This window comes from Panthera uncia, chromosome A2 (genome assembly GCF_023721935.1).
Source record: "Panthera uncia isolate 11264 chromosome A2, Puncia_PCG_1.0, whole genome shotgun sequence".
In the NCBI taxonomy this organism is placed as follows: domain Eukaryota; kingdom Metazoa; phylum Chordata; class Mammalia; order Carnivora; family Felidae; genus Panthera; species Panthera uncia.
The window spans coordinates 48,756,805-48,778,003 of record NC_064816.1 but is presented as its reverse complement, the minus strand read 5'-3'; the positions used below and the strand labels follow the sequence as shown (position 1 = coordinate 48,778,003).

General features: G+C 46.7%; 1 protein-coding gene across 2 annotated transcripts in view; it reads left to right on the top strand.

Moving 5' to 3' along the window:
* Positions 1-21,199, top strand: part of SRGAP3 (SLIT-ROBO Rho GTPase activating protein 3) — a 257,503-nt gene that overhangs the window by 155,762 nt on the left and 80,542 nt on the right. For both annotated transcript variants that reach the window (XM_049640934.1, XM_049640935.1), the window contains exon 4: positions 9,753-9,815. In XM_049640934.1, the coding sequence (XP_049496891.1) occupies positions 9,753-9,815 (63 nt within the window). The remainder of the gene's footprint in view (positions 1-9,752; positions 9,816-21,199) is intronic.

The following is a 21,199-nucleotide window of genomic DNA, read 5'->3' as shown; positions in this document are numbered from 1 at the left end:
ATTCTGGTACATTCAGACCAACATAAGCACAGATTACATCAGTATTCTTTCACATCAGTGAAAATGACAATTTATTGGATCCAATAACTGAGAAGGTCTGGATGTAAGTCTTGTTTAGGCTTCACTAGATCCAGGATGCAGATGCTGTTGTCAAGGCCTGGACTCTCCTTGTGATGGACAAGATGACTGCAGGCAGCCCAAGATTCCTGATATCCTAGCTTAGCAACCCCGGAGGAGAGAGGATCTGAGAGTATGGTTGTTAGAAAGCTCTCAGGGAAGATTCTCATTGGCTCCGCATGGAATATGTTTCTCTTTCTAACCCAATCACTAGAGACAAGCACTCTGGTCAAACTGGGTCCCATGACTGATGGACCATCTTGTATGACTTTGCAAGCAGGGGTCAGTCCCACCATGTCTCATCTCCTGTTAGAAGAAGAAGAAGGAAGGGAGAAGTGAGAGGTGGTCATCATGGATGATTTGTTTCTTTTGTATATATATTGTATATATTTTGTATATATATATAAAATATATATATAAAATATATATGTATATATGTATGTGTGTGTGTGTGTGTGTGTGTATATATATATAATTTATTGTCAAATTGGTTTCCATACAACACCCAGTGCTCATCCCAACAGGTGCCCTCTTCAGTGCCCATCACCCACTTTCCCCTCTCCCCCCACCCCCCATCAGCCCTCAGTTTGTTCTCAGTATTGAAGAGTCTTATGGTTTGCCTCCTTCCCTCTCTGTAACTTTTTTTCCCCCGTTCCACTCCCCCATGGTCTTCTGTTAAGTTTCTCAGGATCCACATATGAGTGAAAACATATGATATCTGTCTTTCTCTGCCTGACTTATTTCACTTAGCATAACACTCTCCAGTTCCATCCACGTTGCTACAAATGGCCAGGTTTCATTCTTTCTCATTGCCAAGTAGTATTCCATTGTATATATAAACCACATCTTCTTTATCCATTCATCAGTTGATGGGCATTTAGGCTCTTTCCATAATTTGGCTATTGTTGAAAGTGCTGCTATAAACATTGGGGTACAAGTGCCCCTATGCATCAGTACTCCTGTATTCCTTGGGTAAATTCCTAGCAGTGCTATTGCTGGGTCATAGGGTAGTTCTATTTTTAATTTTTTGAGGAGCCTCCACAGTGTTTTCCAGAGCGGCTGCACCAGTTTGCATTCCCACTAATGGTGCAAGAGGGTTCCCGTTTCTCCACATCCTCTCCAGCATCTACAGTCTCCTTATTTGTTCATTTTAGCCACTCTGACCGTGAGGTGATATCTCAGTATGGTTTTGATCTGTATTTTCCTGATGAGGAGTGATGTTGAGCATCTTCTCATGTGCCTGTTGACCATCTGGATATCTTCTTTAGAGAAGTGTCTATTCATGTCTTCTGCCCATTTCTTCACTGGATTATTTGTTTTTTGGGTGTGGAGTTTGGTGAGTTCTTTATAGATTTTGGATACTAATGGCTGATTTGTTTCTAACAGGGCAGGTGGGCCAAGAAGGACCAGGCTAAGGGAGAAGTAGGCCTGCCCGCAAGTGGGGGCAAGGGGCCAGGGATGCAGATTCCTGCACAGGTGGTGAGAAAGTATATTGGACAGGCACGTGGTGTCCTGTCAGAGGGCACACCCTCCTTCGTACCTCCTCTGTGGCCTGGACTCATTGCTGTTACAGCATTGCAATGGCTTCTTTCATCTGTGTGCCTGCATCTCATGCTAGGCCCTCTGGAAACAGACCACGGAAAGACATGACAAGTGCCGTCTTTGGAGTCAGACCAACCAAAAGCAGAACCCTGGCTCTGCCATTTCCTAGCTATGCAGCCTAGAGCAAGTCGCTCAACCCTTCTGAGCCTCCAGCCCTCATCTGTCAAGTGGGCACAATAGTACCTACCTTAAAGGTTTTATTAGATAGTGTATGGAAGTGGCTTTGGACAGTATTCAGCAAATGAAAGTACTTCATAAATGCTAGCTGCAGTTGAGAAAGCAGGAACCATGTCTCACTGAGCTCTGTGTCTTTGGCGCCTAGGTGAGGCTGGTATCTAGTAAGTGTTTTGCAAGTGCTCGTGTAGATTGAGCTGAAACTAGGTGAGGAGTTGGCCATAGACATACAAGAGGAGGTAGTGCAGGCAGGAGTGTGGGTATGGGGGGCTCTGAGAATCCACAGCACGCAATGATGTTAGGGTCCACGGGGGAGCCAGGAGGTTGGGTCTTGGGAGCCAGACTCTTCAGTGGCCTTCAAGTGTTAGGATATGAACAGGGCATTTGTTAAAAAGGTTTTTTTTCCCTAGGGTCCAATTTAGCAGGTCTGGGATTGCCGACCTTGATGAATGCCAGGGGTTCCAATGGCTGCCCCCTGAGAGACCCCCACTGGTTGACGGGTCTTAAACCCAGATGCCTCCATGGGTCAGGTGGGTGACGTGGGCAGGGAAAGGGAGGTGCTGGACACTGTGGCCGACTGGAGAGCACAAACCTCATGTAGAGGGGCAGCCATCCTTGAAGCAGGGACTCAGTATTGCTGGATCTCTAGTTTTTCAAGAGAAGCTGAAAGTCAAGACTTTTAAGGGGGAATTTCCTGATTTTTTTAAATGCTGAGAAATAAGTCAGATATTTGAAAATGCCGAAAGGCCAACTAAAACATGTCTGCAGGCTGGAGATGAGTGGCCACTTGGAGCCCTTGATCTGGGGCAGTGGCTCTCACCTGGGGCGGTTCTGTGTCCCAGGGAACATTTGGCCACGTCTGGGATGATTTTTCTTGTCACAGCTTGGGGTATGGGCGGGGAACGCTATAGGCATCTGGTGGTTAGAGGCCGCGGATGCTGTTAACCACCTTACAGTGCCCCAGAAGCCGCCCCCACCTTAAAGAGTTATGTGGCCAGAAAGGGAGTTTAGCTGGCATTAGCAGTGGGCAGAGGGAAAAGGCAGGGCCAGAGACACCTGCCACCTGATTTTTTAGACTTATTTGGGTCAGAGAAACTGGGCTCTGCCCTTTCAACCCCAAGGAGCCAATGGCTGCCGTGGCTGGCCCCTTGTTGGCCAGGTATAATTGTTCTCTACACTGTGTACACTCCCTGTGCATGATGCAGCCTGCCACCCCCCAACCTCTGCAGGCATGAAAGTCATGCTAGAAATGTGGATGAGTGCGAATCTGTTGCCACTTGAGTCCCCAAGGGCTGGGTGTGATGGTCTGTTAGACATTATCAGGGTTTTGGCCTCCTGTTCCTGGTGGAATGTTTGGTTTGGGTTCCTCATTCAGTCATTTCTGGAACTGTAGTTGAGAATATTTCCCTTCCCAACCTAACAAAATAAAATGTCTTCGAGTTCTGCGCAGCTCAGTAACTCTTGGCCAAGTGCTCGCTCTGGGGCCAGCACAGTGCTTGGTGCCCAGGGGGAGACAAGCAGAGACTCGGGCAGGTTCCATCTGGGGGCTTACCGTCCCACTGAGAAGACGCAAGAAGCAGCCCTCCAGCCCTCCCCATGCAACCCACCCTCCACATGCCAGTGCCTTCATCTTCCTGAAGCACAGTTCTGGTCACCACTCTCTCCCACTCAGAAACCTGTGGCTCCCAGTTCCACTCTAAGTGATCTGGCCCAGCCTCCATTTCAAGCTTATTATCTGCAATTCTGTTACCATGCTCCTCTCTTTGCAAATCACACTTTTCCCTTGTCCTCGGTCTCTTGCCCTCACTCAGGCTGTGACCTAGAATGCCATCTCTGGCCATTCATGCAAAGTGAGGTGGCTCTGGTGGTACTCCCCGCCCCCCGCCGCCCCCATCCTCTTCATCACTTCATCCTGCATCACTTCATCTTTCACTCTTTATGGCCCTTTCTGCCTCCTGCCTTAGAATTATTTGTCTTAACCCTTGACGCTACCAAACTGGGAGATTCTTAAGGGAAAAGTTAATTTAAAATTCAACTTTACGTTCCCTTTCTGGGCGACTTGCTAGCCTTGCCTCTGGCATCCAGTGGGTGTCGACTCAGCCTGTGCTACTGTTTCCCAAGCTCTTCATCTATGCCTGGCAGGGTGCCACCCAAAGTAGCTACCCAAAGTGTCATCTCTTTGTATCCTCACAGGGACTCTGGGACACTCATGACATCGCCCTACATTTACAGGTAAAAACCCTAAGGCTAGAGGAACTTTTACTTCATTCATTCGTAGATTCATTCAACAAAATATGTAATGAGCACCCACCATGTGACAGGCTCTGTGGCATTGCAGGGACACAGGAGTGGGAAAGCAAGATATTGCAGATTGGGAAACCCAGAAGGCAGACTTTGAAACAGCTGAATTTAGCATCTAGCAAAATGACAAGGGAGCAATCTTGGGGTCCACACATTGGGAAGGAAAGGGAGGGAGCAGTCATGCTGAAGGCAGCCTTGCTAGAAGGCTTGGACAGCTCTATGGAAAGTTCTAGAGAAGGAGCAGCCCTTCAGAGCTGTCCCAATTGAGGGAAAGGCAGACGTCTATGCCCACCATGCATTTATCTTTGGACAGACACAGGCCTTCAGGCTTTGGAAGGTCACATTGTCTACTGAGGCCATCCCTGAAGAGTGCTCCTGGCTGGGGGCTGTCTGCTGCTAGCCCTCCCAGCAGCTAGGATATCTGAGCATCAACCATCAGAGAGAAAATCTCTTTGTGCTCATGGGGCTTACATTCAAGTGGGGGAAACAAATGGTAAATAAATTGACACATAAACAAGCAAGCAAGATCATTGCCCTTCCCTTAATAAGTGCCAAGAAGGATACAAACAGGTGCTTATTTTACACATGGGGAAGCTGAGATGCCCAGAGGTTAACTGGCTTAAAGCCTCATTTCCAATCCTGGTCCCTGGCTCCAAAATTCAGCCCTCTCTACTGTGGAACCAGACCTGTGCTAATCATATAGAGCCTCATAAGTTAAGCTAAAGACCTGGGTCTTGATTTTGATTGAGGAGGCTCTGGAGGGAATAAAATACAAAATTATACTGGCATAGGCATGCAGAACTGGGGACAAGAGTTAGGGGCTTAGTTAAGGCACAGGTTTAGAAATCTGGGTCCCTGCAGTGATGATGTGCTTGTTCTGGGACTTGTGGTCCTAGTTACTTAGGTTGCCTTTGACTGCAAGCAAAAGAAAACCATAGTTTAAAGTGGCTTAACCAGCAAAGTCCCAGAAGTGGAAGTTCACTTGGAGGCAGGCTCTGGGTTCAGTTGAACCAGTTTCTCAGGAGGTCATGAAGGAGCCAGGTTTCTTTTGCTCTGCTACCCAAGGTTTCTTCCTCTTCTGGTCCTAAAATGCCTACTGGTAGCAGCTGGAGCCCTCAGTAGAGGAGGTAAAACCTTCCCTGAACCATCTTTGTCCTTCAGTTCTATCCAGTTAAGTCACATGTTTAGCCCTGGGCTAATAGTGCATACCAGAATCCAGAGTCAGCTTCCGTGGAAGAACTCGGCTGGAAGAATCAATAAAAAGCCAAATTCATGGCTCTTTTAGGAAGCAGAAAGGGTGTTGGGGATGGATGTTGGGGAGGGAGTCAGCCTTATCTGCTACAGAGAATAAAATTGAGCAGCTTGAAGGTAGGACACAGTGACAGATTGGATTGGAGGGGAAGAAATAAACAAATTTTTTCAAAATGACTCCAGGGGCACCTGAGTGGCTCACCTGGTTAAGCATCTGACTCTTGATTTTGGCTCAGGTCATGATGTCATGGTTCATGAGTTCGAACCCTGTGTCAGGCTCTGCTCTGATAGTGCAGAGCCTACTTGGGATTCTGTCTTTCTCTGCCCCTCCCCTGCTTGTGCACGTGCATGCATTCTCTTTCTCTCTGTCTCAAAGTAAATTAAACATTAAAAAAGAATAACTCCAAGGTTTCCCATTGCCATGCTTGGGAAGATATTATCCCATTGACCAAACTCAAGGAGATGGTGGAAATTTCATATTTGATTTTGGATAATTTTAGTTTGATATGATGAGGAGACATTAAAACCATATTGTTCTGCAACAGCTGAAGCTATAGGTCTTTGAACTTGGGCTCAAGCTATTTGAGGACAGAGCCAGGGAGAGAGGACTGCTACAGAAATGGTAACATGGCTGCGGGTCACTGAGAAGCAGAAGCTGGAGGCAGGAGTGTGTGTGGAGCTGGCAGGGGCAGGGCTTGAGAAAACAAGGCTGGTGGGGGTTTCAGAGGCAGGACTTAGGAATTTATCTGACAGGGGTCTCTGCCCATGTGTGCAGTGACAGGGTACAAGGATGTTCACCACATCATTGTCTGAAATATTAAGAGTGACTGGAGACAACCTAAATATCCATTGCTATGGAGTTGGTTAATGAATTATGACATATCTGGTATATGGAACCCCAAGAAGCTGTTAAAAAAGGAGGATGCAGGAGCTTCATGGCTGCAAAGGAGAAATCTCAAACATATTGTTGGGTGGAAAAAAGCAAGATGAAAAGTTGTGTATAGAATACATCTATTTGTGTTAAAAAAAAAAAAGAATATACACTATCCAAATGTATGTTTGTATATCTGTAGCTGTTTCTGGAAGGTATCAAGAGAAACTTCTTTTTTAAAATTATTATTATTTTGGAGAGATAGAGTGCAAGCAGGGGAGAGGGGCAGAGAGAGAGAGAGAGAGAGAGAAGGAGAAGGAGAATCTTTAGCAGGTTTCACACTCAGTGTAGAGCCTGACACAGGGCTTGATCCCACCACCCTGGGATCATGATCTGAGCCGAAATCAAGAGTTGGATGTTTAACCAACACCCACATGCCCCTCAAAAGAAACTTCTTGTTTTACATTTTTTTTAATGTTTATTTATTTTTGAGGGGAGGAAGGGGCAGAGAGAGAGGGAGACATAGAATCCACAGCAGGCTCCAGGCTCTGAGTTGTCAGCACGGAGCTAGATGCAGGGCTCAAACCTAAGAACTGCAAAATCATGACCTGAGCTGAAGTTGGATGCTTAACTGGCTGAGCCACCCAGGTGCCCCAAAAGAAACTTCTAATAGCAGGTGTCTCTGGTGAGGTTCTGGGAGCCTGGGAGACTTCCTTTTAACTTTTTACTTTACTGGCTGTTAGAGTTTCTTTAACCATGTGCATTTATTACCTATCATAAAAGTTAGATCATAAAAATAAATACATAAGAAACTGGGTCTTGGGTGTCAGAGAGGTTAGTGACACTGAGGACTGAGAGGAGGCCACTGGAGAGTGTCAGAGAGTCCAGAGTCAGCAGTGGGGCAAAAGTCAGGGGGAGGGGCCACAGGGGAAACTGAGGCACAGGCTGAGTGCTTCCTTGTGAGAATAAGGAATAGGAGATGAGCATAGCTGGTTAGGTTCATTGAGTACCACTGCAAATGCACGGGATGCAACTGAAGGTTCCCCTGCAAGCTCTGCACAGGAGGTTCTGCTCAGACTCCGCTATGGTTTTGGACTGGGTCCCCTATCTTTAGCCACCAGAGCTGCAGGGAGGTCGAAGCAGATCTCTGGACTGCCTAAAGCTTTTGCTCTCTTTTAAGAGATCTTGTGCAGGCAAGGGCTACCTTCAGATGGGCGCTTTCTGGCAATTGCAGTACCAGAAGCTGAGAGAAGGACTATGGGGTGAGGAGAAGGAGCCTAGAGAGTCATCATGTCTGGTCCTGACTCTTCCTCTGTCACTGCTGAGTGCGGGGGCTCCTGACCTAAGTGGGGAAGGGAGGAAGGCTGGTCTCTGCCCATCTTTTGCTGGTCATGCTTGAGCTGAGGGAGCTGAAAGGAGGGAGCAGGATGACTCAGCTCTCAGGCAGCAGAGATCAGGTCTCCTGTTTTCTTTCTTTCTTTTTTTTTTTTAAGTTCAAGTATAATTAACATACAGTGTTATATTAGTGTCAGGTGTACAAAATAATGATTCAACAATTCTATACATTAGTGCACATCACTGTAAGTGTACTCTTAATCCCCTTCACCTATTTCTTCAAATTAAAAAAAAATTTTTTTTTAATTTATTTTTGAGAGAGAGACAGTGAGACAGAGCATGAGAGGGTAAGGGGCAGAGAGAGCAATGAGACACAGAATCTGAAGCAGGCTTCAGGCTCTGAGCTGCCAGCACAGAGCCTGATGTGGGGCTTGAACCCACGAACCACGAGGTCGTGACCTGAGCCGAGGTCAGACACTTCACGGACTGAGCCACCCTGGTGCACTGCACCCCCCTTCACCTATTTCACCCATCCTCCCACCCCTCACCCCTCTGGCAGCCACCAATTTGTTCCCTGTATTTAAAAGTCCATTTTGGGGGTTGTCTTTTTTTGTTTTGTTTCTTAAATTCCACATATGAGTGAAACCATATGGTATTTGTCTTCCTCTGACTGGCTTATTTAATTTAGCATTGTACCCTCTAGGTTCCTCCATGTTGTTGCAAATGGCAAGGTTTCATTCTGAATAATATTCCATTACATATATATACACTGTATCTTTATCCATTCATTGATGGGTACTTGGGCTGCTTCTATATCTTGACTATTGTAAATAATGCTGCCATAAACATAAGGGTGCATATATCTTTTAGAATTAGCGTTCATTTTATTTAGGTAAATACCCAATAGTGAAATTACTGAATATTATGGTATTTCTATTTTTGATTTTTTGAGGAACATCCATACTGCTTTCTACAGTGGCTGCACCAGTTTGCATTCCCACCAATAGTGCATGAGGGTTCCTTTTTCTCCACGCCCTTACCAACACTTGTTGTTCCTTGTGTTTTTGATTTTTCAGGGCTCCCATTTTCAACATGGAAACTTCACATGATAGCCCAGGCAAACAGGGAAAGTATTAACCAAAATAATAATAATAATGATGATGATGATGATGATGATGATGATGATAATAATACCTTAAGTAATAGAGAATCCTAAACTCTTCAGGCTGGGTGAGACCTGGAGGTGATTTGTCAATTGTATTCTGAACTGCATTTCTCAATATACTAAATGTGTATGTCACCTCATGGAAAAAAGATTGAGGTCGTCTAAACTGTATACTACAGCTCTCTATAGAAAGCCGTGCATATAAGAGTGTGAAAGCCTCTGAAAAGTCCTGCATAAGAGAACCTATCTCTCTTTGTTCAACTAGCTTTCCCAAGTGTATTTGCCTACAAAAGCCTCTGCCCCCTTTTTTAGTATAGCACTCAGCAGTGACCCCCAGACCAAGCTTTGTGATGCTCTAGTTTATTTATAGATGTGTAAGTAAGACTCCAGGGCCACATGGACCATCAGTGATGCAGTGGAGGCAACAACCTTGATCTTTTTGCCTTGTGCTCCATCCAGTCTGTTAACCTGTACTGTTCATGATGAATTGAGATGCTAGGTCATTATTTCTCAAACTGTGTTCTGTGGAACCCCACTCTCATGAGATGCTAATGAGTATTGAGCCAGGGACACAGACTCTGGTCACATCAGCTTAGGACCCACCGAATTAAAGAAAGACGAACAGATTGATTGGCTGTGGGCTTCTCAGAATCTTTAACATGATGACGTCTCTGTAAATCACCAATGCAGGGAGGTAGAAGGTTCCTCAACTTATTTGGCCAGGGAATATTCCTTTTGCAAGGGGCCCCTCTCTGTGGATTTGTGTCATGGATACAAGTTGAGGAATTCAAGTCTAGATCAATGAAGTTTATGTTGGTTTCTGTACCCATTCCCACCCCATCCCAAGTATTCCTGCCCTTTCTGTGTTGAAAAGGAAATTGGTCAATGCAACCAGTGACTTTCTCCCCCTCTGACATTTGTTCTTTCATATTCCAGAGCAAGGAGATTGGTCTGCAGATGCATGAGGAGCTCCTGAAGGTCACCAATGAGCTCTACACAGTAAGTCCTGCTCAGGCTCTGCTGCTGTTTGGCATCGTGTCCTCTTTCTTCAGCACCAGGAGCCAAAGGGAGTCTAAACCAGAGACCTGGAATGACTGTGGGCATTTTTGCTCTGTCTGTGCCCCAATGACTGGGAGTCATCATGGTGGGCTGTAATGGTTTGCAACCCTGGCTTCTGATTCTGTATACCTGGGGTGGGGCCCTGGGCATGTTTAGTTTGTATAAGTTCACAAGAGACTTGCATGACCTACCTGCTGTGTGTTACCTGTAAAAGCAGAATACACAAGGTCAAGGTGGGGACAGCATGGACATAAAATCTCCTGAGACAGGGATGTGGGTTTGGAGTCAGGTGCAACAGGCTGAAGTTGACGCCTGCTGCCTATTGATGGTAGGTATGTAGCTCATCTGGGTTTCCGTATTCTCGTCTGCAACATGGAGCACTGTTCGGAGGGTCACATGAGTTGAAGGGGGTGATCATTCCTTGTCATCTCCAAGGAATGATTTCGGAACAGTACAACTTGGCCTAGAACTGACCTTGCTACTGATGTGGAGGTGAGATCTGATTGGACTTGAAATGGGTATTAGAATCCAAGTCGGTGAATGGGGAACACAGGCACACCAGGTTATGATGCACGAGTTGACTGATTGTGCCTCGAGGGCCCTTGGGCTTCTTTATGGAAGAATGTGGTGAGCCCCAGAGACAACCTGGGGCGAACAGGGCAAGGTAGCCCCAGCAGATGGAACTTGAGACTCTTCACTGCCAGAGACAATCAGGACAGATGAAAACTGTTGTATTTTAAGTATATCAGGGTTCCTTATGAAGTTTCTCATTAAAAGTGGGGATTCTGCTGCTGAAATCATATGGAAGGAAGAGAAAGAATAGCAGGCTGTGAGAAGACCCCTCTCTTAGATGTTATTATCTTTCTATCTTCACATCCCATGCGGTCAGCAGGTAGTGGACTCCTCAGGGGCCGAGAGCTTTTGCTCAAGAGCCTGGACCTCAAGTTGAAAGTCCTGCCTCAGACTCCAGCCAGCTATGGGACTTTGGGCAAAGCATTTACTTCTCTGGGCTTCAGTCTCCCACTCAGTTACATGGGGACTTTCCCGATTCAGAATTCTGTAGAGGACTTTGTAGACCAGCGTTCCCCATTCTAGGTCCTTCTTGTGTTCCTCAGGAACCTCTTTGAATGAATCACTCTCCTCTATGGTATTTCAACACCTGGGTCCTGGTCCCAGGGACCACCCCGCCCCTGTCACACACACAGAGAGCTGCTCCCACCCAGATTTCTAACCTTTCCTCTGGGCTTCAGCCGGGCTTCTCTCCTTGACACCCTCTGTACACCCCAAATACTGCCCCGCTTGACCCCTTTACCCTGTAGCTCCCCCTGCTTACAACTGCCCTCTTTCCTTCTCTGCTTGTGTGTGTCATACTCATTTTTCAAACCCAGACCAAACTCCACCTTTAGAAAGCTATTACCTCTGGGCTTTGAAATCTTATGGCAGTTGAAAAAAAATCTGTCATGTTATCTCTGTGTCGCCAGTTGGCGTGCAATCTCCCTAGAGCCAGATCTTGGTCAGTAACAGTGCACTTAATGCCCAGAGACTCTGTTTGAACCCAGTTGTATGGCCTCTGGCACTTCACCTCTCAGTCTTGCCTGTGACCAACAGGGCTGGCAGGTGTAAACTGGACAGAGTAGGTGGGGATTCGGAAGACGGTGCTGGTGCCCAGCACAGTGCCCTGAACCCAGCAGGCGCTCTGCGCGCACTTGCCCTCGCTGGCCACGGGGCAGGGCAGCTGGACAGGAATGCCGCTGGTGTCAGATGTTCAGGCCAGGCAGGAAGGTCAGTCCCTGCTTCCTGTGTTCATGGCAGCCTGACGATGGCCTCAGAGCTGGTGGAGGAGGAAGGGGCAGCACCTCCCCAGTTTTCTCCTGCAGCCCCTCGTGGAGGGATGAGAGCCTCAGAATGCCAGCAGCAACCTCCAGCTCATTTATTGACGGCACGCTGAGTCTTCAGTGGTTGCCCCGAAAGCATTTAAATTCAAGCACCTGGGGCTGCCTACTGTTTACCCAGTACTGCATGAGGCATGGCGGTGGGCTGTGAACATTTGAAGAATTCATCTTTGAAGTATCTTGTGTATCCCCAGTGTTCCCAGGGTGCTTGCTGAAGCAGAGGAGGGAGGGATGTATGAATACATGAACAAAAGTGGTTTTGCCTACAATGAGTTTCGAATCTGAGCATGGAGACAAGACTAAAGTACGCGAACTGGTGATACAGCAGTCTGAAACAGAGTGTGGTATCTGCTGGATATGTGGACTCCGAGGGGGAGGCACCCAGACCATGAACTCTGTGAGGGCTGTGCCGTGCTCTCCACAGTGTGCCCAGAGCCTGTGGCAGTGCGTGCACATAGTAGGTGATTGATGCACACTTACTGAGTGAAGAAACGAGAGGGAGAGTGTGCACGTGCAAGAGAAATCAAAGGTTCAGAAAAGCAATGGCTCCAGGTAGGCTGCTGTGATCAAGGGTGAGTTTTGAGCTTGGTGCCTCTGGAGGGGTAGGATGAAAGAACAGAGGGGTAGAGGGGAGGAGAAAGGGAATTCTCGGCAGGGGAGGCAGACTGCAGATGGGTCTGGGTTTGAACCCTTGCTGTACCACCTACTAGCTTGGCCAGGTCAGTTAACGTCTTGGACCTCATTTTCTTTATTGTCAAAACAAGGATAGTAACAAAGGATAGTGGGATCCCAAGCACATCCCACATGTGCTTGGGATGTGTGTCACACAGTATGAGGTGTTTTGTATGTATTATTTAATTAGCATGTTCTACAGGTAAAGAAACTGAGACACATAGAAGTACCTTGCTTAAGGCCTTGGTAGCAGTTTTCAGTGGCTACCTAACAAATGATGTCAAAACTCAGTGACTCATGATCTTGTTGGTTGGCGATTTGGGCTGAGTTCAACCAGGGCTGCTGATACAGCTCTGGATTTCTGGCCAGTTAAAAAAAGAGCCCAAGGGGCGCCTGAGTGGCTTGGTCGGTTAAGCGTCCGACTTCGGCTCAGGTATGATCTCACGGTCTGTGAGTTCGAGCCCCACGTCGGGCTCTGTGCTGACAGCTCAGAGCCTGGAGCCTGTTTCAGATTCTGTGTCTCCCTCTCTCTCTGCCCCTCCCCTGTTCATGCTCTGTCTCTCTCTGTCTCAAAAATAAATAAACGTTAAAAAAAAATTAAAAAAAAAAAAGAGCCCAAAGTGGGAAACACCCAGTGTTGCCAGCACTTCTCAATCCTCTGCTCGTGTCATACTTGCAAATATGCTATTGGCCAAAGCAAGTCACGCAGCCAAGTCCATGGTTGAGGTGTGGAGGAATGAACATCACCTCTTAGAGGGAGTTACTTGCGAAGTCACAAGGCAAAGGGGCATCCCTGCAGCCAGGGAGGGGGCTGTTGTGGCCGTCTTTGCAAACAGCCCACTGCAGCCGCCCAGCTGCTAAGGACGCTGTGGACCCCAAATCTCACGCTTCATTATTAGGGATGTCTTTTGAGCACTTTCTAGTTACCATGCCTCGTTACTAGAATTCCCCTCCTTTCCCAGCCCCAGAGTCATGACAGCAGTGACTGAGGAACAAATGATGTAGAAAACATTGTCCAGTAAGCCTCACTTTAGTTCTTTTCATGTTTTCTAGAGGAGGTGACATGTTAAGGAAGTAATACTGGGCGCAGTGATGATAGAGATAAATGCTAAGGCCATCCATCACCCACTTTAGGGAAAAGCTTGTCTCCATCTGAGACCAGGGTGTGGAGGAGACTGCAGGCCTGGGCATTTTGTTCGTTTGTTTGTTCATTCATTCATTCATTCACTCACTCACTCACTCACTCACTCAAAAAGCCTTCCCTCTGCCCAGTCTTCATCACCTTGAGGTGCCTTCCTTTCTAAAACATGCCAGCATGTATGCAAGCACAAATGCATGTGTGAGCGCACACACACACACACACACACACCCTGTCTTAACTCACCTCTTTTTCCCTGAACTCCCATCAGTCTGACCTACTATCTCTCTCGATCATCATATGTTGGCCTGGGAGGAGAAAAGGGCAGAAGTTGAGAGTGTGGGCCTATGTGCCAATGGTTCCTGAAGAAGCAAAAACAAAACAAACAACAATAAAAAACCACTGTTTTCATTATTTAGCTAAAAATATGTTCAGATTTTCGATACAGCCCTAGATCATGAAATGTATCTGTCGTCTTTTGAAGTGACAAATACTGTAACATCCCCCTTATGGCCCTTTCTTTGTGCCCTGTCACTGTGCTCCAGACTCTCCCAGGCAGGGCTGCGGGAGGGGCCCCTGAGACTTGTTTCAGGGTGATGTGGAGTGCCCGCACCTAGCCACAGCTGGTGACGGGTAGATACTAATTGGAGTAATGAATGGACTCCACTTTCAAGTTGTTCAGGCTTTGATTTGATTTTGCACTGGGCTCAGGGATATGAAATCAACTCTGGACCCCCAGGCAAATTTTTGCAAGGGCATTTCCTTTCTGATGCCCACCCTCAGGGATGCAGGAGGTAGAGACAGCCTGAGACTAGGAGCCCAGAAGCCTGGGTTCTGGCTCCAGTTCCATCCCAGGCTCACGTTGAGTCTTCCTAGACCGACATCTTCACATCTGTTGTCATTCAGGTGTGACTACCATGGTTCCATCGTGTCATTGGGCCCTGTCTCCTTTATTTAATATTTTTCATCAAATTGACTGACTTAAAACTCTCAGTGTCCTAATTAATTAGTGGAAAAGCAACCTTGTGTATTGGGAAGAGTCCAGGTTTTAGAGTCAGCATGGCCTGGGTTCAACGCCTTGTCAGTTGTCAAACCCTCTGAGCCTCAGTCCCTCTCTAGACTGTGGGGATGTTACCAGCTCATCGCTGGATTGTTCCAAGAAGAGTGAGTGAAAGAGAGCATAGCGTAATGCCTGGCAAACACTAGTGCTAAATCGTGTGTTTTATGAAAGAATGAAGCATAAATATTTTTCTTGTATACTTCCACGTGTTTCCTCTCCCCTCCATCCCCCCTTGTCACAGGGCCAGCCAGAGACCTAAGAATGTTTTGCCTGAAAAATAGCAATCACCAGCTGACCACTTTCCCATCCCCGAGGCTTGCTCTCTATTATTCATACTCCATACTCCAGCCAGAGAGACTTTCTCTTTTAAAAGATTGTTGAATATTTAATGGGGCATCTGGGTGGCTCAGTCAGTTAAGCGTCTGACCTCGGCTCAGGTCATGATCTCGTGGTTCGTGGGTTCGAGCCCCACATCGGGCTGTGTGCTGACAGCTCAGAGCCTGGAGCCTGCTTCGAGTTCTGTGTCTCCCTCTCTCTCTGCCCCTCCCCTGATCACACTCCGTCTGCCTGTCTCTTTCTCTCTCAAAAATAAATAAACATGAAAAAAATTGTTGAATATTTAAATTTAGAAATAGATAATACATGCACTCAGTAAAAAGCAATGCTTAAGCAGTATAAAAAATTCCATGATGAGAAGTGTATCTCTGTTGCCGGAGTCCCCCTTACTCCATACAACCTGGGTTACTCGTTTCTAGTTCAGCAGTATCCTCTCACAGAGATGTTTGGTTCATCAAAGAGCATACGCGTGTGGACGTATCCTGCACACCCCTGTTTTTACACAAGTGGTAACACCTGGACCTACAGTTCTGCATCTTGGTTTTGTGGTTATATCTTGGAGATTGTTTCATATCCCTAATAATCAGTCTCCACTCTTATATGATGCTTGCCATGTGCTGGGTACTGGGCTAAATGCTTTGCATCTCTTAATTCATTTCATCCTCACCGTAACTCGTTGAGGTAGTGATAGTATTACCACCCCATTTTATCTTAACTTTATTTGTTTTTGAGAGAGAGAGAGAGAGGATCCTAAGCAGACTCTGCACTGTCAGCATGGAGCCCAATGTGGGGCCCAAACCCACGAATCATGAGATCATGACCTGAGCCGAAATCAAGAGTTGGATTCCCAACTGACTGAGCCATCACCCCACTTTAGAGATGAGGGATCTGAGGCCCAGAGAGGTCAGGTGGCCAGCCCAAGGTCACCTAGCTGGGGAGTGGCAGAGCTTGCTCCTAGTCTACTCCCCAAAGCTACTTAAATAAATAAATTTAGTTATTTAAATATATATAAAGTCCTATCTGCATTTGTTTTGGAAGGTTATGATAGTTCACATTAGCGAATGAAAAACAAAGTGGTGTAAACAGAAGGGTTTTGCAAGTTAGATGAAGATACTACAACAGTGCTCCTTCCTGCTGACATGCGAGCACCAAACTGAGTTTTCCCTCCTGATAAATTGAAAGGGTTAACCACACATCTGGAACACCTGAAAACTATCTTGCTGACACAGGTGGTTCCCATCTCACACTTTGGGAAATGCCAACCGGTGCAAGTTAGCTGGGCTCTGGCCCTTGATTTCGCCCATCTGTGGCATGAAGGCACGAAACTCGAGGAGCTCTGAGTCCCCTCTCCAGCTTTTATCCTCATGCCACATCACTGTTGGTGGCAGACAAGGGCATGTCTCCCAACTCAGGGCAAGGCAGGCTCTGCCAGACCATCGCAGCCTGCTGGCTAGCGTGTGGCCCGGGTTCATCTACGGGTGGGAGCAGTCCAAAGGAGAACAAGGGGACAAGGTTTCCCTCCAGACAACCTCCTCCTCTCCCAGCTCTCCCGCCAAGACATTTGTTCGGTCACTCAGCATACCTGTGCTGATCCTCCACTGTGTCCGGAAGATGGGATATCGTTACACCGTGCGACGAATGTCCTTGTGGAGACATAGACATGGTGGGAAGAGGGGTGGGGAGATGAAGTCCAGCTGGGCATCAAGAAGGCCACAGAGAAGAGATGCCACTTAGTTTGGATCTGAAGGACAGGGGACTTCCCTGGGCTGGAGGGAGGCCAGGGGGAAGCCCTGAAGGCAATAGCGAGGCAGAAGCTGGGGTGTGGGACAGGCATCCCCTGCTCGGTCAGTCGGTATTGCCTGGTTGTGAGTTGGGCACTGAGGTGGGCAGTGGGGTGGCTGGCTATCAGGGACTCATTCAATAACTAGGGATGGGAATCCATGCGTACTGAGGAAGTGAAGAATCATTGTATTGGATCTCAGAGGCTCACACACTTGTTTGTCTCCCGAGTAGGGTGTGTATTTCCGTGAGGCACAACACCTTGTTTTCCACACAGTAGTATTGCCAGCACCTGCCAGTACCTGGCATATCATAAACTGCTCAATAGATATGTAATGATCCGGGTGTAACTGTTCTCCCCAAACCTTCAGTAGGCTCACCAGATCAAAGGCAGGAGACTGCTCCCTCTCTCACTTTTCCTCCTTCCTTTCTTTCTGTCTCTTTCTCCTCCTTCCCTCTTTCCTTCCATGGTTCATCCACCTATCCATCCATCCCCTCTCTCTTTTGATTTTGCTTTCCTCTGTGATGTCTTCATGATCAGGCAGTCTTCTCCCAGGGGTGACAAATATGTCCCCCACTGCAAGCTCACTTTCTATCAGCTCAGTGTATCCTGTGGAAAATTAATTTGCCCTTCCCAGCATTTCCAACAAAGCCCTGGGCTGTCTCTGATTGACCTGGCTGGGGTCTTGGGCTCCAATCACTGTGGCCAGGTTAACATAATGTTTACTGATTGGCCAGGCCTGTGTCTCCTGCCCACCCCCGCATCTCCTGCCCACTCCTGGATTGGAGGGTGGTGTCAGTTTCCCATGAACCACTGGGACTGAGAGTGCCGGAGGGGAATTTTTGGGGATTTCCTCAAAGAAAATCAGGAAGCTGTTCCAGAAGAATGAGGACTGGATGATCCTAGGCAGAGAAAAACAACAGATGTCCACTGAGGGGGAGTATTGGGGGAGTATAAGGAGGTGACTCCATTGACTAGTACTGAAACACCTGATATGCTTCTACCTGTAAGCTATTCCTCAAACCTATTTGACTCCTGCTCATTCTGGCCTTAGCACTCACACTGCTCCCTTTTTCTGGAATATTCCACCTCAACTCTTGCCCTGTTCACCCAGGTAACAGCTATTACTTCAAGGTTCAGTTTAAATGTCACTTCCTCCAGAAAGCCATCCTTTATCACATTGCATTTCCCTCATCACAGCACTTGTTACACTGTGTGATCATCACTTGTGAACTTGTCCATGTCCCTACTGCAGTGTGTATTCTTTGATGGTGGAGACCCTTTCTTCCACACTGTAGTATGTAATGAGTTGTTCAATAAATATTTAATGATCAAAGGTGTAGCTGTCTCCCTACCTTCAAATGTATTCACAAGGTGAAAGGCAGTAGAACTGTACCTCCTCCATTTTATTCTCCCTTCTCTCCTTCCTCTGTTCCTTCCATCCACCCACACATCCATCTACCCATTTACCCACCCACCCACCTATCAATTCAACCATCTCCCTATCTACCCATCCTTCCATCTATACGCTCAGCCAGCCAGCCAGCTGTCATTCATTCATTCATGCAAATATATACTGATGCTTTCTGCATACCAGTCTCTGCTTTAGTATAGGGAATATGTTTATGAACAAAGTCCTGGACCTCTGGACTTTGCATTCTAGTTGCAGTAAGACAGTGTATAGACGTGCAATGAGTAAATAAGATAGCGATTGTAAGTTGTTCAGAGAATGTAGGCCACACAGTATGGGTGGTCATACTGAAATTTGGGAACTTTGCTTATCCTTCAGAGATGTCTTTGGCATGCATTGGCCCAGGATTTCACCCATACACAGCTCTTGGGTGACTCAGAGATGGTCCTGCCTGTGGGGAAGAGGAAGTGCACATGAACTTCATTGTTGAGAACCTGTTGTCTAACAACTGATTCTTATCCTGCCCCAGCATGTCCCTTAAATGATGCTGTCAACTTCCATATTTCCTTTGGCTTCTTTTGCATTCAAGAGAGGGTCTGAAGGATTATGCATATAATATTTTCTTGTTTTCATGATCTGAGGATTTGGGAAGATGGAGAAAGCAAAGTGTATACAGCAAAAGGCAGCGTGATTACTAGAGACAGCTCAGAAGTCCTAGCTGTGTGGCTCGCTGAGTGACTTTGTACAATCCACTTGCCATTTCTGAGCCTCAGTTTCTTTCAAGATGGGCTAATACACCAAGATTTCTGGGGAGCCTTTTGAGAATATATGAAACTGATCTGTGTCCAAGAACAATGGTCTCAACTTACATGCCCTTACAGGCTCCTTCTCAGCCTGTGCTAGACTTGTTCCACAGGGCTTCCCTGATTGGGTCTACAGGGTTGGAACATGAACGTCCCATTAAGCTGGGCAGAAAGCTAGGTGGGTGCCTCTGAGAGGTCCTTTAGAGGTGCCAAGTTGAAGACTGGGTCTCAGTGCCTTGGCCTCAGCTGAATGCCTGCATCCACCTCTGCTCCCTTCCCACCCCCAACACTGGGGCTGTCAGCCAGTCACTTTGTTGTTACAACTTACAGAGCACTTTCCTACCCACCCCCATTCTGGTCTCCACCAGGTGGCACAGAGAGAACAAGCCTCTGTCAAAGTCACCCAGCAAGTTGGGGTTGAGTCTCAAAACCAGGTCTCCTGATTTCCCTTCGGGGAAGAGGACGCTTTCGTCCCTATTTTGTGGTTTCCGTATCCATAAAGCAGGGATCATATGGTATCTACCTTCTAGGGTTTTTGTGGGAAATAAGAGAGTTTGTATATGTACAGTGCTTAGAACAAGGCCAGGCATGTAAGTAAGTGCTCAATAAATGTTAGCTGCTATCACCATTATTGTTATCATACTGCCTCCCAGGGTTGGGATAAGGATTCATTGAAATGCTCCTTGGAGATAATAAAAAAAGAGGTTTGCAAACTCTGAAGTAATTGATAATTTTAAATATTAATTAGCACATCCTGGACTGGCAGTATTGAGCAGACTGTTCTGTTGAGCTAAGGACATTTCATGCTAAAACCTGTATTTCAGGTAATTAAATAAAGGCATCATCTAGAGGATTCTGGATATAGTTAGACTCATTTCCGAGAGGTCCCCAGGTAAACTCTTTTGTGGCAGCTGTGTGACATAAGTCATCCTGAGCAACCAAGTTCACTGTTATTCTTAGGATAAAGAATTACCAATTGGATCCAGAGAGTTTGGTCCCAGGGTTGTCGGGCTGTGTTCTCCAATCATGGGATTTTTGCAACTCAGCTCAGAGACTGTGCTGGCAAGTTTGGCTTGATGTAGAGCAGGAAAAGTACTCAGTGGTTCAGTGGAAAACTAGGCAAAGGGAAATGTGGGAGGCTGAGAACACCCAGCTGGGATGCTGACCTTGAGTGAATAGATGGATGGGTGCATGGATGATTGGACAGGAAGATCTAATTGCAAATAGAAACGCTCTCTCTTCCTCTGAACTACTCAACACAGATGATAGATTAATGGTGAGAGAAGCAGACCTCAGCAGCTGAAACAGAAAAAGTGGCTTTTGTAAGAATCATTGAACCCAGAAGGGAGTAAGTCCAGAAATGAACACCCCAGCAGCATGGTAGAAAAGTAAAGACACCAGTGGTCCCCATGAATGCAGAGGAATAGAGAAAAACTTTGAGAATGGAAACGCGGGGCCCTTGGAGATAGACTTCAGCAGGCATTCCCAAGTCTTATATGTATGACATTCCTGGAGCCAGAGCTGTGGCATAAAGATGGTGGAAAAATAGGCAATTGCTTTGGTTTTCTAGAAGCCTGCAGTCGTTCCTTTTGGCCACTAGAGGTCGAGAACACATCGATCTGGCACACTTTCTGGTCCATTGAGTTTGGAAATAAGTTTAGTGGAACTGGCACGAGGAGTGGAAGAAATCACTGAGAATAGCATCTCTAGAGGCTTTAGGGCAATTCAAAAAAGCAAACATGGGTGGAATGCACAGAAGAGGTCTTTCCACCAAGACCAATAAAGAAAAGTTGATTGCATTTTTTATTCATTTATTGTTTTGACATTTGGGGAGGTTTTCAAGATGAAAGAAGAAGGGAGAAACATGGTATAGAATAAAATTTTGCAGGGTGCCTAGGTGGCTCAGTCAGTTGAGTGTCCGACTCTTGATTTTGGCTCAGGTCATGATCTCACGGTTCGTGAGTTCAAGCCCTGTGTTGGGCTCTGCGCTGACAGCACGGAGCCTGCTTGGGATTCTCTCTCTCTGCCCCTCCCCGGCTTACTCCCTCTCTTTCAAAAATAGATAAACATTTAAGAAAAAGAGAATAAAATTTTGTGCAATACCTAATGTTCTTTAGAATTTGTAAGCATTTTCCTGAACTCCAATGAGTAAATTCAAGGTTCTCAAACCCTCAGCCCAAATCAGGGGTGATGATGACGGTGGTGTTGGTGGTAGCAGCTAATGTCTACGTG